The sequence below is a fragment of the Delphinus delphis genome, chromosome 6 (genome assembly GCF_949987515.2).
Source record: "Delphinus delphis chromosome 6, mDelDel1.2, whole genome shotgun sequence".
Lineage (NCBI taxonomy): Eukaryota > Metazoa > Chordata > Mammalia > Artiodactyla > Delphinidae > Delphinus > Delphinus delphis.
The window spans coordinates 69,468,317-69,485,205 of NC_082688.1; the positions used below are offsets into that span (position 1 = coordinate 69,468,317).

At 38.4% G+C, this 16,889-nt stretch overlaps 1 protein-coding gene across 9 annotated transcripts in view; it reads left to right on the forward strand.

Annotated features, from left to right (window-relative positions):
- The window catches only part of FOCAD (focadhesin), a 313,993-nt gene that overhangs the window by 20,311 nt on the left and 276,793 nt on the right, over window positions 1–16,889 (forward strand). For 4 of the 9 annotated variants that reach the window (XM_060014800.1, XM_060014798.1, XM_060014802.1 and 1 more), the window contains 4 exons: window positions 672–760; window positions 7,112–7,200; window positions 9,895–9,969; window positions 12,703–12,857. In XM_060014800.1, coding sequence (XP_059870783.1) covers window positions 7,144–7,200; window positions 9,895–9,969; window positions 12,703–12,857 — 287 coding nt within the window. In that variant the 5' untranslated portion in view covers window positions 672–760; window positions 7,112–7,143. Of the gene's footprint in view, window positions 1–671; window positions 761–5,695; window positions 5,967–7,111; window positions 7,201–9,894; window positions 9,970–12,702; window positions 12,858–16,889 lie in introns of those variants that run through there. The other 5 variants (XR_009519883.1, XM_060014795.1, XM_060014804.1 and 2 more) reach the window with 2 other exon arrangements.

Here is a 16,889-nt window from a genome sequence, read left to right on the forward strand (position 1 = left end):
TGCTCAGATTCCACTGGGGAGAACTTGATCACATACACAGTCTCTGTGGCCATACTTGAGGCTACTAAATGTAATACAGCTGGTCAGGCTACAGTTTTATTAATATAGAAGAAAAGCACAGATAGTGAAGGATAGGTAGCAGCTTCTGCCACGTCTATGCCGTTCCTGCTTTCTCTGATTGACCAAGTGGTTCTGTCATACCAGTAGGTTGACCTCTACCTCGTCTTGATTTTGAAATTAGTGGCGAAAATACAAGTATTTCCTACTCTCAGCTTAATTTAATGATGACTTAGTGAATATAATGATTAAAAATCACTATTTTCTTACACTCACTCTTTAGTATTAAAAACTTTCCATTGCAATTTTCCCATGACATTTCCATTTTTATGAATCATGTCGTTAGGAGGACTCCAATTGTCCTGTTAATTTGAGAGCGCAGGAGCCAGTTGGATTTTGAAGCTTTTGAAGCAAGAGCTGAGGTTAAGCTTGAGTTTCTAGCAGGTTTTGGGATATAATAAAGGGTGATGAAACAGATTCCAGCTGCCAAATACTAGAGAGGCTGTGGGACTCTTAGGGACTGAGAAGAGGTAGGTGAGAAGCTAAGTAGGTAGGAGAACAAGGAAGATATAAATATTGCGTGATTGAAAAGTCTTTTTCTTTTTTTCTTTAAGGGGCAGAGTGAAGCAACTAGAAGAGTCTGGAATATACCCCTGAGCCACAGTCTTGATAAACTTATAAGATCAGGTCAAATTTATTGATGGTGCATATCAGCTTTTCTATAAACCATTAAAAAAAGTAATAAATTGTCAAAATATGTGTTAAAAATCCTCAGTCTGATGGTTCCATAGCTTAACTTGTGGGTGGAAGAAGCTAAGTAAATGCATAACTGATAATTGGAAGAGTTGATAAAGTGTTAGAAAGAAAAAAAGTCCTAGTTGTGTCTCTGAAACAGGGTCCTTTTAATGTGAGGGAAGTTTACTTTTTATCAGTCTGATGATGACTTTGCTTTTGTAGACTAGCTTCCAGAATGTACTCTCTGTAGCCCTGACTTCCACCTACATTGCTGCCCTGAGTCCTTCCTATATAGAAATTTGGTAGTCATGAGTGCTCAAAGTCAAGTCTTTCTCTGTGACCATTGGACACCGGCCCCGGCAAACTACCCTGCATAATCCCTCTGCTAGATTTCCATAGCACTTGTGAATATAATTACAGTTGACCCTAGAACAACATAGGCTTGAACTGCACGGGTCCACTTATACATGGATTTTTTTCAATAAATACTTTATTACAATACTTTACTACACAATCAGTGGTAGGTTGAATCAGTGGATGAGAAACCATGGCAGTGGAAGGCTGATCATAACGTTGTGTGCAGATTTTCAATTGTGCGGGGGTCGGCGTTAGATAGATTTTTAACCCCTGTGTTGTTTGAGGGTCTACTATAGAGAGATTCTTCTCTTGTTTTTCAGATTGTATCCTTCATTTGAAGTTTGACACTAAATACTTTTGTGTGATCTATGGCTGTATATTTTTGTATCCTAGGGAAACTATTGAGAAAATTGAAAACCTAAGGTGCTTTATCTATCTGCTGCTCCTTTATTGCTTCTAGAGTGCAATTGATTTATTTTTGGGGAAGTGTTCTTGTGTGGCTGAAACACCTTGGCAGATAAGATGATAATTGCTTAAGTTAAACAAATACTTTGATTCACTTGGAACTTAAAGACCTCATTGAAAATTCTCTTTCTGATTTAGATTCAGACAGACAAAAAAGGCAGTATGACAGGTTGGAGATAAATCTTTTAAAATCAAATACTCTTTTTTTGTAACGTGGTTTATGGAGCATATTGTGACTAAGAATGTCAGGGTAAGAAGTAATATATAAATTGTTTTCTTAAATGTATAAAATGCCCAAGGGACGTTGAGATTAAAAATAGAGTAGGACACATGCTACACTGCCAATGCTAAAGCAAAACATATACTCTTTTTGAAATTCCCTAAGAGAATATGATGTTTTGATACCTTGAAAGGTGAAGTGGTTGTGATTAACCTTGAAATATGTCTCCAGCAGGTGAAAGACACCTGCAGTTGGTAGCGCAAGGATAGCAAATCAAGGATGATATCAAATCATATTGCAGCTGTGGTAGTGGTTTTGAGAATGCCTAAGGAAAGATAGTTACTATAGATTTTAAAAACTTATTCTCTAAAGTGTTGTACCGAAATTAGGACTGTCTTTTGTAAGCTTAGGTATTTGTCATCTCTACTTACACAATTTTGGTAAAAACAGTGCTCTTTTACTCCATTGGCCCACCTCCTGGAGACAAAGTCCTCTTTCCGGAGGGCTCAGCTTCTTCACTGCCATAATAAGCTATTAGCCTAACCAGCTGTTTGTCTGGTCCCCAGAGCATTTTGGAATTCCATCGTTCAGGCCTGAATCAGAGTATAACCCCACATTTCTTCTATTTAACTCTCCCACTCTTGACATTTGCATAAGTATATTCTGTGGTAAGTTGATAACCCTCTGCTTCTCTGGATACTCTAAAGTCGACTTTCTATTGAGTTAGGTTAGATCATCAGGAAACTCTGTACTTGGACCCCATTAGCTGAGAGGTTTTTTTTCTGAATTACATGTTATGTTTTAACCATGGCTTTCTCCAGTGTTTGTTGAAAAAAGAAGTAACATAAAATTCCGTTTTGCTTGTTATTGAGATTATTGTTTATTATATCACTCTGTATCCCATATAGAAAGCCTAATGTGAGAAATTTCCTTCAGAGTTTAGGGGCATGAAAAAGTTTGTTTTCTATGATAAAGAGAACTTTTTCATCTTATAGATAATAAGACATGTATAATTTATCTTATTTATGTATTTACCTGTGCTTGGATGCACAGGGGCAATTTGAATGTCAACTGTAGTAATTTTTGTCAACAAATTTTAGAAATTAATTAAATAGTCATTATGTAAACCAGGAGTCAGTAAACTACAGCCCACCTGCCTCCTGTTTTTGTAAATAATGTTTTATTGGAGCACAGCCCTGGTCATTTGTTTATGTATTGTCTGTGGCTGCTTTCCTGCTACAGTGGCAAATCTGAGTAGTTGCTATCTGACCCTTTACAGAAAAATATGAACAATCCTAATGTAAATAGTCACATGGTAGTATGGGTCAGACCAAATGCAATAGCACTGAAGAAATATAAAGCAAGGCGATTGCTCTAAGATGTGGCTGCTTGGGAAAGGCTTAACAGAGAAGATACGCTATGAAGTGAATTTTATCTTTAAATAGTAGGAACAGACAGAGGAGGACATTTTATATAGGAGACAACAGCATAAATAAAATCCCTTAGGAATGAGCAGATTTTTGAGCACATGGGACTATTCTGAAAATGGTTTTAACCAGATTGGAATTAGACAACAGTGAAAATGAAGTCGAATGTGTGAGACTGCTGTTGGAGACTTAAAACCTGGGAATCAGAATTTGCATTTAATCTGACAGGCTATTGAAAACCCACTATGAATTCTTTACAGGGAAATGATATGATGGAAATAGCATTTTAGGACAGTTAATCTGACAGCAGCGTATGGGATGAACTCAAGCATGGAGAACCCCAAGATTAAGCAGTTACTGAAGGAAGCCTAGCATGAGGAACGAAGATGATGAATGGAGAAATGGAGAGGAAAGGTAGACTCTGGAATGCTGGAAAGAACAAAGCTGACTTTGTGACTGACTGGATTTAGAGAATGTTGGTGAAGAAAATTGTGAGAGGAGAATTGAGAGAAGATGTGCTGAAATGGAAACAGTTTTTATGAGAGAAAATATGTGTTTTGTTTTTAACCTCTCCAATTTCTGGTGTTTTAGAGCCTCATGAGAGAGAGTAGGGAAGTGTTTGGAGATAGGGATGAGATGAAGGCTCCAGGAGAGTTTTCATGAAAGAAGCACAAGGCAAAAGGCTCGGGAGCACCTTCAGGAAGATGGTGCTTGAGAAGCAGAGTGGACAGAGGAATTGGAGGAGCCAGTAGAGCAGTGTTTGCCAAGGTGTATCCCAGGGGAGGCTGGTTATGTAGACTGTTAACAGGTATTTTTAGAAATAGGTAGGCCATGACCAGATAAGTTTGGCAAACTCTGGGTTAAGCAAAGTTTATCAAACTTCTTGCTTTAGAACCTCTCAGATTCTTTAATAATACACACCATTGTTTGTATCACCAACTAAGATCTGTCTCTCAATTATAAATTCATTTATCCAACTTTCTCCCTGACATTGCCACTTGGATATTCATTAAGCATCTAAAACTTACCTATCCAGTGGAATTCCTGGTCTTCCCTCACAAAACTTATTTCCCTGTCTCAGTTGATGGCAACTCCATCTTTTCCTTTTAGTAAACAAATGCTATGGTAAGTAATATATACATGGTTTTGTTTAATGTGTAAAATGCCCAAAGGAATTAAAATTAAGAATAAAGTTGCTCAGATCAAAAACCTTGACGTCATCGTTGACCCTTTCTTTCTCCTATACTCTCATCTAATCCATTAGCAGCCACATTGGCTCTGCCTTTGAAGATATCCAGAATCTGACCTCTCCTCACCTCAGTGATTCTATTAAAATCTTACCACTTTTTTTTTTTTTTTTTCCTGTAGTAGTTAACAGTTTCACTCAGGATAAATACATCTGTCCGTCCAGTGGCCTACAAGGCCTTCTGTGGTCTGGCTTCTCACTGACTCTGATTTACCATTCTCTTCCTCCTTCACTCTGTCCCTGACTCATCTTTTTCCTTTCTGGGATGAGTCTTAAGCAGGTTATTAGCTTAGGGCTTTTGCACTCACTGTTTCCTGTGCCTGTGACACTCTTTTCCCAGATTTGTATGGCTAACATCCAAATGTCACCCTCTAAGGTGACCACCATATTTAAATAGGAAGTGTGTCCATCCCTCACTTCTCATCCACCCCCCTTTACTCTGTTGGCTTTCCTTTTTAAAAACATTTTTTTCTTCCAGTTTTATTGAGGTACAGTTGACATTTAGCACTGTATAAGTTTAAGGCATAGTGATTTGACTTATATACATAATCAAATGATGACCACAATAAGTTTAGTGAACACCCATTGTTTCATATGGATACAAAATTAAAGAAGTGGAAGAGGAATATGTTTTCCTTGTGATGAGAAGTCTTAGGATTTACTCCCTTAACATTTATACATAACATCCAGCAGTGTTCATTACCTTTATCATGTTGTACACTATGACCCCGGTACTTATTTATCTTATAACTGGAAGTTTGTACATTTTGACTGCCTTCATCCAGTCGCCTCCCCCCGCCTCTGGTTCCAGTTGCAAAATAAATGAGTCACAGGTATGAAATGTATAGTGTGGGGAATATGTCAATAATTATGTAATACATTTGTATGGTGATGGTAACTAGACTTATCGTGATGATCATTTTGAAATGTTTAGAAATATCAAATCATTATGTTGTATAACAGGAACTAACGTAGCATTGTAGGTCAATTGTACTTCAAAAACAAACTCATAGGGCTTCCCTGGTGGTACAGTGGTTGAGAGTCCGCCTGCCGATGCAGGGGACACGGGTTCCTGCCCCGGTCCGGGAGGATCCCACATGCCGCGGAGCGGCTGGGCCCGTGAGCCATGGCCGCTGAGCCTGCGCGTCCGGAGCCTGTGCTCCGCAACGGGAGAGGCCACATCAATGAGAGGGCCCGCGTACCACAAAAAAAAAAACAAAAACCAACTCATAGAAAAAGAGATCAGATTTATTTTTTTCTATTGTATCACCTTCTAAAATATTTCATGTATTATTTGGTTTTTTGTGTACTCTTTGAATCTTCAAGATGGCAATATATGTCCCTACAAAATTCTTTTTTCCTCTCGAGGAGATCTCTATCTTGGGTTTCCCAGGCACACACTTTGGGAAATCCTGTTGTGATGACTTATGGAACAAAAGAGAAGAACATTTCAAGAAAGGTGAGATTAATACAACGGGGAAGTTGAAGAAATTTTGACCTGCTTAAAAGCTAAGCAGTAAATTAGACAGGGGACATGGTTGGCAGTCTTAGAACATGTTGTTTCAGTGCTGTGAAATGTCTAATTCAAGGGACTTTACCGTAGCAAAGTTTAGATGTTGAGGAAGAAAGGTAGTATAAATTATTTATTCAGGGAGTTGGCCTTTGGAAGAAAGGGAGGACAATAGTGAGAAAGCGCTGCAGGTTCAACCCAAGAAGCTTCCATTTTTGAGATCAGGAAAGCTTGGTTTTTTTGCCTGTTATTTTTATAAGGTGACTTAGAGAACAGTACTGACAAGCTTTTTTTTTAAGTTATACTGTAATAAATAGGTGGCCTAAAGCATCCTATTTTTTAGAGTGGTGTAATTTGCTGGGTTCAGTGCTGCATGGGAATTGGATAAATTGGGATCCTTGGGAAATCTTATTAGTTCTGTGCCTCCACTTTGCCACCTGCCCTTCTCCATGATTTTGTTTTTGTTGTTGTATTTGAGAGCCCAGTAGGAGTCAGAGAGGTGTGATGTAAATATTAAAAGTTGGTGCTAATTGCTTGCTTGTTCCTCTTTCAGAAGACACAGGATCTGTTTTGATGTGTGAGTTTCTAGGTCATTTCTATACTTCCTGAAAAAGCTCACCAATGCTTCACACTTGTCACTAACAGTTGGATTCATGATTAAACGGAAGCTTGTGCCAGAGTGAGGCATAATTTAAAAATTTTGTGAAAGTTTGATTCTTTCTTCCTCAGAAGTTTTGATCCACAGAAGAATTAATTTCTATTTCAAATGTGTGGTTGAACTTTTAAAATCCTGTTATTTAGGCTTGAACTTTTGGATTTTTTTGTTTGTTTCTGTGGAGTGAATTCATCTGTTTCAGGATTTGCTCTAATGGGAAAAACTAAGAGCTGTTGGGCATTTTTAGTTTATTTATGAGTCATGGCATTTGAGGGCTGAAGTGGTTAACAGGGAAGGGTATGCCAAGGGATTGCTCTGCAGAGCCCTGTGCTTTATGTCCATTGTTGTCTTTGGAATGAATTACTTTCATGTTATTTGACAAATAGTTGGTTTGAACTCAGTTTCCGGACTAACAAATATTCTTTTGTTTTGGTTACAGAATCTGCTTACGTACATGTGAGAGAAGTAAAAATGTCAGATGATATCAGGAAAAGGTTTGAATTTCCAAATTCTCTTATCCAATCACAGGTAATTTTATTTGTTTGTTTATGCTTCATGGTAACAAACAAACATTTTTGGTGGATTGTTAATTGAATTTTATATTTTTAACATTAAATATTTTTATTCTTCTGTGTACTGAAATATATATTAATAAACAACTTTTATATCAGTTAATTTGAAAATTTATGTATGACATAGGAAAGTAAATATTGAAATTGACCAATCTCTGCTTTCATTTATGTCATACTTTTCTTCTTAGAGATAAAAACCTTGATTAACCCTTGAATATATATTTTTTGGTCTGTAATTAATTATTTGGAACAGAATTAAATGGTTATACATCTACAAAGCATGAGAGATTAATGTTGAAAAAGGTATATTCTACTGCAGTACAACATTAAGAATAAAGATATTTATAATAATGACATTCAATAGGTAAAATACCCTGGATTAAAAAATTGGATCTACATGCTAACTCAGGTAGAAGATTGTGTTAATTTATTTTAGAAGAGCTTTTCAGTTATTAGGGTTAAAACAGAACTGATTTTCTGGTTAGCCTTCAGCTAACTAGAAGCATCCCTGTTAATCAAGGTACCATAATAGCTACCATTTTTTCTTGTGAGAGTAAAGCTAAGGGGCCAGCAGAAGCCTGCCTGAAGACTTACCAACGTACAGCGTCTTGGATACTTTCAACAGTTACCTTCGGAGATGCCTGCTGTGGGAATTGACTTAGCTGGGTAGTGGGGAACCCTTCCATGAGGAGTAGAACACTCCTTATGCAAGATTCCCTTCTACCTGACTGGGTTGGAGTCATATCCTGTGCAGCACAGGTGCTTACCATGAAGAAGAAGATGAATGCTTGGAGGATGCTGTCCACAGTTTTTATTTTTCTGTACCTGGAGTCCCTTTATTAGCATAGATAAATCAAGAAATGCCTATTTGTGTTGCTGTTACAATTAAGTGAAAAGTGTATTGTCTAGTGTACGATATCTAAACTGTTCTGTTACGGAAAACTTAAGTAGCAGTATAGGCTGATTGATACTTGGATTTTGTATTTTAAAATCAATTTAGGCTATATTCTCTGATTTGTTAGAGAGATAAATTGGAAGGTAAATTAGAGAAATTGAATTTGGTGGGCAATGGGGGGATGTTTTATCATTAAGCTTTTTTCTTTTAGTCCTTTTTCTAAATATGAACAGTAGCTTTTTTTTGTCCTTGTTGTGTTTCATATTGGTTTCATTAGGTTCTTGCAACTGTGCCCTGTCCTCTGAATACTTCTTATTGTTCTTCTGTAACCACTGCTCAGTGTTAGCACCATATTTCATTGATTCATACACATTTTTTCACATTTTAACATCTGTGAAATTGGGTTGTACCTAGTAATTGATGGCAGCGGTCATTATACAGTTGGTATTGCCTGCACATTTATGAAGTTGGCCATGATTTTCTAAAAGAGTCTGAAAGAGCTCTTTCATTAATATAAAATAAGAAATTTAAATTATAAGAAGCACTGTATAACACAGATTAGTTGGCAGACTTTTTTTCTTTCTTGATGGTACATAAAATAATGGTGCATCTCGCAGTTGATGGCCAGTTACATTCAATGAAATATGGTATATTTTGTAAACAGGAACTGAAACTATTCACTGGTCCTCAATTCTTTGTTACTATCCCTTTAACAAAGAGGTAAGAGACAGTTCATTGATCTAAACTTAAAATTCATGTGAATGTGTGACTTGTATTGTAAAACTTAGACCGTCAAGCATTGAGGTCTGAATTCAATTCCAATGTGTGAAATACAAAAAGAAATGAAGGAATAGGTGCTTTGTTTTTATTTGAGCTTTTCGGGAGACTTTGCAGCACTGACAGGTATTCATAGTCTTTTCAGACATTGGTCTCAAGGGCAGGCTGAACAGTTGTTGCCGAAGCAAAGTTTCTCCCAACCCATACATAGCATGGCTGTCATTGTTGCTAGCCTGTGGCTCTAAGACAGCAGTGCTGTGTGGTGCTGAAAAACTAGGAGAGTGGAGTTGAGGTGATGGGAAATAATGACATTTACGTATTTATGGAATCAGCTCTCCTATAAGAATCTTAGTTTTAATTACTGGCTTTTTGACCAAAGAAGATATGGAAAAATTTTAGAGATTTATGAGTATGAAAGCTTATTAAGGGGCTGAAACCTATGAGAAACCAACAAAAAAAATTAAATCATAGAGCATAGAGGAAGGAGAATGGTCATGGTGAGGGGAGGACCTGTTGGTTCAAATCTGTGTGGGCCATAATCATGAAGATGGGGATGACGATCTTCATTAAGGGCATGATGAAAAATGATGCGTTTCATTTAGCTGCGAAGATGATTTTAAGAATTGTGGAGTTTCTCACTTTTCTCATGCTTTAATGGATTAAGCAATCTCAAATTATCTTCTAATACTAAGTGACAGCAATTTAAACTGAAATTCCAGCAATTTTCTCAACATCTATGAACAATAGTTTGCTTATTGGGATAAAATGTAGGATAAAATGCTTACCTTGAGGGTTGTTAATGAAGATAAGAGATTATGTATGTGGAGTGCCAATACAGTGCCTTCTACAAAGCACACACTATGAATGGGAGTGACTGGCATACCATATCAACTAGTACTGCTATTAGTTACCTTCAAATTCACTATTGAGCGAGAACTTCCAAGGGAATGTATTCATTAATTTTGTTTGTTTTTTTAGGCTGCAGGTCATCTTATTGCTGCAGTTCTAAAGGAAAATGTTTTTTCAGAAAAGATTCACCAGTCCACAAACCAGGTCTGTCTTTAACTTTGTGCTTTAGTTCTATTCAGATATTGCTGCTAGCTGGACTGCATAAGCACTTCTTTTGTTTTCCTCACAGTTCAGGTCACTATAGAAATGATTTTGCCTTTTTTTGTTCGTTTGCCATGATTTTCTTTTTTTTTTTTTAAATTAATTAATTAATTAATTTATAGCTGTGTTGGGTCTTTGTTTCTGTGCGAGGGCTTTCTCTAGTTGTGGCAAGCGGGGGCCACTCTTCATCGCGGTGCGCGGGCCTCTCACTATCGCGGCCTCTCGTTGCGGAGCACAGGCTCCAGACGCGCAGGCTCAGTAATTGTGACTCACGGGCCCAGTTGCTCCGTGGCATGTGGGATCCTCCCAGACCAGGGGTCGAACCCATGTCCCCTGCATTGGCAGGCAGATTCTCAACCACTGCGCCACCAGGGAAGCCCGCCATGATTTTCTTTTAAACTTTAAAATTTGTAACAACACTCCAGGAATGAGATATGGAAGGGGTGAAGGGGAGTATTCTTATGACTATTAATGAAAAATAACATGGGTGGAAGGAGGGTAGGCATGCTTTAGAGAAGGCCGATAGAGTTACTGCTGAGGGAATCTTTTTGTTTAATGGAGAAAGTGAACATAGTGGGTCTGTTTGGGTGTAGGAGATTTCTCATGCTTTAGGTATAGCCCCAAATATGCGTTCTAAGTCGGAAAGGTCATCCCCTGACAGGAGGAGCTGGAGGAAAAATTCTGTGCCATTCATAGAGCAGTTGAATGCTAAGAGTTGAAGCAATGCCAGCTTACTGACATATTTACCACTTGGGTTTTGGTTGACCAGTGTTGTGTATTTTGACATGCTGATTGGAAGCTCTGCTTAAGTAGGTCCTCTAAGGTCACTCTATGGAGAATATAGGTGATGGAAATAAGATTTTTTTTTTTCATAACAGAAATAAATTGATTTCCTTTCTCTCACATTCCTTTTTATTAGCTGCTCCAAGTTACATCTCTTCACAGCTTCTGCTGACATGTTGAAGTCAATGTAGGGGCATACTTCACTAATTGGCATTTATCTGGTGTTTGTATGTAGTCATATAAATTAGGTTTTCTGAGAATTCTGATCTTAATCCTGCCGATAATCACATTATGTACTCTGAGAAGATCTAGTGTTTTTACTTAAACTGCCAGGATTTACTGAATGTCAAATCCCTGTAACTAAATGTTTCCTCTTCTAATAAATGAATGCTTACTTCCATGAGGGCACAGTATTACCTGAGGCAACAGTTTTTTTTATTCATTTATTTTGTTATTCTGGCTTAGTAGTGGAGTGATGACATTTAGAACGCTTTGGTATTGTCCATAAAGGTGAATAAAATTTCCTTCTGAATAAAAGAAATGGAATATAAATATTTCTTCCCTTCAGTGACTGTTAATTGTATTGTTATGTTAGTGGGATTCTAAGACTGAAGAGGCTCTCAGAGCCAGCTACTGTGGGAAAGTTAGCACAATTTAATGTTGATTTTCATTCTTTTAGTTATTCTATGGGAGCTGGGGAATCTTAATTTTTTTTTCTCCAGATTGTATGTTTCCCTAATAAATTATGTCAGGAGGAAGGAAAAATAGCTTCATTGTGTGTTCTTTAAAAAAAAAAAGCAAAAAAAAAAAAATCCCCAAAACAACATGTAAAATCTAAATGGACTTAACCCACAATACATTCAAATAGAGGTTTATCATTAGTAGTGAACCTTTATTTTTGAGGGGAGGCTCATGAGTTCCTGAGAAAGTTATGAAAGCTAGAACTTCTCTTTTTATAGGATTTTTCAAAATAAAGAACTTATATTTATCTGTGTGTCCTTCCGGTGCTTTCCTGTCAAAAGTGACAGGTTCACAGTGTGAGGGGGAGAAGTCACAGTCTTCCTTGGACAAAACACTTTTTCTAGGCTTTTGTTTGTAGTCATGGAACCAGCAGCTTGCTCGTAGCCTGTCCTACTTCTGTCTCCTTCCTCTGGGTCCACATTCAGCTTCAATCACTTGGGGCAGGGACATTGTGGGGGATAGTGGGGTGGCATGTGGGTGATAGAGGTTGGTGGGAGGAGAGCAGGAACATTCTCTGAAAATGTTACTGCCATTTAGGGCTTGAAGCATAGGTATGATTTGGAGTCCAACTTAGACTAACTGATATGCTGGTATTGTTCATGTCTGGTTAAATGGCTTAGTTAGAGCACAGTGCTGGAGCCAAGTCATAGTTTCGATCTCCTAGTAGTTGTGTTGCTCGGACTCAGGTCATACTTCTGCAGCCAGCCTCATTTTGCAGCAAAGGCACCAGATGAGAGAGAGTTGCTATATCAGAACATAGCCATTACCTCTCTTGGAAAACCGACTTTAGTGTATTCTACAAATGGTGTGACATGGTTTTTGTAGAGGAAAGTTAGCCCACTGTGAACGAATTACACTTTTTTTTTTTTTTTTTTGCGGTACGCGGGCCTCTCACTGCTGTGGCCTCTCCCATTGCGGAGCACAGGTTCCAGACGCGCAGGCTCAGCGGCCATGGCTCACGGGCCCAGCCGCTCCGCGGCATGTGGGATCTTCCCGGACCGGGGCACGAACCTGTGTCCCCTGCATCGGCAGGCGGACTCTCAACCACTGCACCACCAGGGAAGCCCCGAATTACACTTTGATGAATGGCTGGGGGTGTATATGCATTTGCTGCTCATCAGACGTGTGTTTTAATCACTTGTTTGATTTCAGACTCCTGCTTTGAACTTGCTGTGGGAGAAGTGTTGCAGTGATAATGTCGTGGTTCGAACAGCCTGCTGTGAGGGTCTGGTAGCCCTTGTCGCTCAGGATCTTGCGGAGTTCAGCTATGTTCTCAATGGGATTCTCAACTTGATTCCATCGACCAGGTGCTCTTTCCTTCATGTTTCATCAGTTAATGATTTAAAGTTTTAGAAAAAAATTCATTCATTTGCCATTAAGGGTCACCATTCATCCTACTTGCCAGTTGTTTTTATTTCCCTAAAAATGTCATGCAGTTGAAATTTCATATGTGGTGAGAACATGCTAATTTAAGCTCTAAAAGTTTGGGGATTTGTGGTCATTTGCTGTACTTAAGTTTTGGGGTTCTGCTTATTTTGTCATTGCTCTTTTTAAGGAATAGCTAAGTAGTTTATAACTCACAGTTTGCAGTACAAATTCCTGACTTATTTTAAGAAAGAAGGTTGTCCATAAGCATCATTCCACAGTGGTAAAGTTTATACACTATTGGCAATACTTGGTCAGCCTTTAGCATCAGTGCATGCGTTAGAAACTAACAGCACTAATTTCTTTAAAAGCATTTTGTGGTTTAGACATGTCTTCCCCTGATTATTCCAAGTAAATAATGTTCTTTGAATTTGTTTGGAATGACCATATTTATTCCATTCACAGACTGAGGTTAATGGAATCCCAGGGGATAAAATGGGCATTCTGAGGTAGTCAAACAAGACTGTATTTGAACCATCCCATGGAAGTGAGCATCTCTTGTAAGATACTCCCTGAAAAGGAGGTGCCACTCTTTGCTTCAAGAAATGGTCTTGATCTATATGCCCTCAGTTTTGCCTGCTTTAAATCATTTGAGCTTCTGTCCCCTTCTCCCAACTCTTAACCCAGGCCCCCGCCTCCTTCTCTGTGGGGTTACTTGTTCTCCTGATGTTTCTTACTCACCTTTACTGTAGTATCATCAGAGCTGAATACTTAATCTTTTTTTCTGCCTTCTGTGGAGACGGAGTACAACTGTAACCATCAATGTATGGACAGTGCCTTCCTAGACTTGAGGTCTATTAGGTTAAGTAACCTCTGGCCTTTTAACCTTTCTTCACAAATCTTATTTTGTTCCCTTACATCAACTCTTTGAATCTTTTTGGAGCCTTGATTTTTTTCTTTATATTCTGCTATCTACATTTATAAGTCCAAGCCCTTTAGCGTGGTATACGTGCCCTTCCCAAACTAGTTCCCACCTTCTGTTCAACCTGCGTTTTCTGCCGTGAACCCTCCTCTAAGCCGTACATACCTGTTCCCGAGCCTGAGCATGCTGTACCTCTGCATGGAATGTTCCTTCCCCTTCTCTTTCTGATATCATCTTCTTCATCCTTCAAGGCTCAGCTCAGATGTCACTTCTCCTGCCTAGACACTTCCCTCTTCTCAGCTGGGCTACTTGCTCTTTCACAATATAGTTCTATTTTTAACCTGTATTTTTGTCTCTAGCACACTCTTCAGCAGTTAGTAGATGACCAAATCTTTCTGAATAAGTAAGGTTTGATCATGGCTAAAAACTTAACTCATTTTCTGTCTTTTTCTTTGTGTGCATGCCCACGTGCATATGCACGCACGCGCACAGACTCAAACAAATGTTTTTAGAAAGATTAGTTTTAAAAGATTAGTTTTGAGGCGGCTTTTAAAAGGTTAAGTTTTTGGTTTTTTTAAAGTGTTTTTATTTTTTTATTTATTGGCCGCGTTGCGTCTTTGTTGCACTGCGCGGGCTTCTCATTGCACTGTGCGGGCTGCTTATTGCGGTGGCTTCTCCTGTTGCAGAGCATGGGCTATAGGCGTGTGGGCTTCAGTAGTTGTGGCATGTGGGCTCAATAGCTGTGGCTCGCAGGCTCTAGAGCACAGTCTCAGTAGTTGTGGCGCACGGGCTTACTTGCTCCATGGCATGTGGGATCTTCCCAGACCAGGGCTCAAACCCGTGTCCCCTGCATTGGCAGGTGGATTCTTAACCATTGTACCACCAGGGAAGTCCTAAAAGGTTAAGTTTTAATGTGTCTCTTTTTGTAACTTATTGGTTGCCCTTAAGCAAGCCACCTAGATTTTGCCTCACCCTTTTTTTTAAATGCAGGTGTAGTATTAGTTCCTCCCTAAATATTTTCAAATGCCTTAAAATTCACAAACATAGAACCTCCTTGCATTGTCTAGTTGTACTGTTTATATCCAAAAGTAAGAGTATCAGCAGCTAAAGGGGCCAGGGGCCAGCTAATGTCTCTGACTAAGGGATAATTAGAGCACGTTAGGTTATACCTTTAATTCCAGAATGTCCTATTAGAAAATTATGCTGGTGTGGGATATCCTTCACACATCAGTATAAGTCCATCATCACTATTGTAAACCAAAAAGCATAAGCTTTGCTGAGAGTGGATCAGCATGTCATCTGTATATGTGAAAATTTGTCAGTAATATTAGATTTTTTAAAATTAAAAAATACATTTTTTGAATTAGCAACATGTTCATGTGGTAAAAAATTCAAAAGGGTGTAGGAGGCAAATTCTCTGTCTTTCCTCTGTATCTCAGTTTTTCTCCTCAGGTAAAACTCTTAACAGGTCTTGTTATCCTTCTAAAGATGCTGTATGTACATATAACTGAAAATTTATATGTACATGTTTTTTCTTAAAAAAAAATTAGTAGCCTACTATACATAGTATTCCTTATTTTGCATTTTTCAATGAAGCAAATATATCTTGGACATCATTCCTTACCATACATAAAGTGCTTTCTATTTTTTCTGGCTGTATAATATTCCATTGTATGAATATGCTGTAATTTACCAATTCCCTGTTGTTTTCAGTTATTTGCAATTATAGGCAGTGCTTCAGTGAGTAATCTTACACATATAGGTTACCATTAGTTTTCAAGGGTCTTTGGAAATATGGCCAAGATATAGAAGAAAGCCTTGAATTTTATGGTAAGCAAATATAGGAATTTTAACAATTGAAGGATCCTGAAAAAACTTTTTTTAAAGTTTCTTAGAGTGTTCATGTTGTCTAAATTGTTAGCCACAGGAGATGTAGACAGAGTAGGTTCTGAAGCTAACCAATTTAACTTTTGCATCAGTTTGATCGTGAAATGTGTTATATAAGTGCTAGGTTTTCTTTATTGTTGTCAGTAGAGGTAAGGATAATTTCTGAAGAATTTCCTTTGTTTTATTTCAAGTAGTAGAGCTTTGTGGTTTGTAGTGATTACAAAGACTATACTTTGCATTGTTTATGCCTTAACAAAAGCAAAATGAGAATCAAATTTAATAAATTAAATTTAATTTAATTAAAAACAGGGATCCAAACAGCCTCCTCCTCCAAATGCTCCTCAGGGAATCTTCTGAGACAGAAAACCATCTTTTATCTTTGGGATCTAAAAACAAAAATGAGTTTGTCATTTCCCTGTGGTTCTTGGCTGAGACATTTTGGATCTTCAGTTTCCAGTGTTTAAATTTCTTCTTGTCTGTGGCTTTCTCTTCTTAAAATAGAGATTTATGGCAGTCTAGAGGCACCTTGGGAACAGAGCCACACAACGATTGCTCGGCTTTGATGCAGAAGAATGAGCCTAAAACTGTATTTTTTCATTTTGCCTACCTAGTATCCTAACATTCTTCAGAGGGAGAGAGAAAGAAGGAGAGGGAGAGGAAGGGAGGGAGAGAGGGAGATGGAGAGAGAAGGGAGGGAGAGAGGAAGAGAGAAAGAGGGAAAGAGGAGAGAGAAATGGCATCCTTCTGTGGAATAGATATTTAGAAGATGTAGCTTCCAGAGCTTTCTCAGCATTGCAGTAAATGTTGAAAGCTGCAAGGAAAGATGGAGGAAAAGTCAGTGAGGTTCTCTCTCCTAGCCTTATAACCTGCTCCTTGGATCTTTGCAGGTCTAGTATGTAAATTCCCTTGGAACATGTATGAAAAGCTGCCTCCTCTTAACCACCCCCCACCCCCAAATCCAACCCACAATTTGAGAAACATTGGTCTAGAGCCTGCTACATTGTATAGTCTAACTTTGAGTAAGACTTGACATTGGTAAAGCTCTGGTTGTCTAAACTTCAGGGAGTGGCTGGGAAAGTATCTGGCTCTGTTTGAGAGACTGTTCCCTTCAAAGGAATAGTTGGATGTCCAGAGTGTTCTCGGTTCAAAGCTGAGGCAACATGAA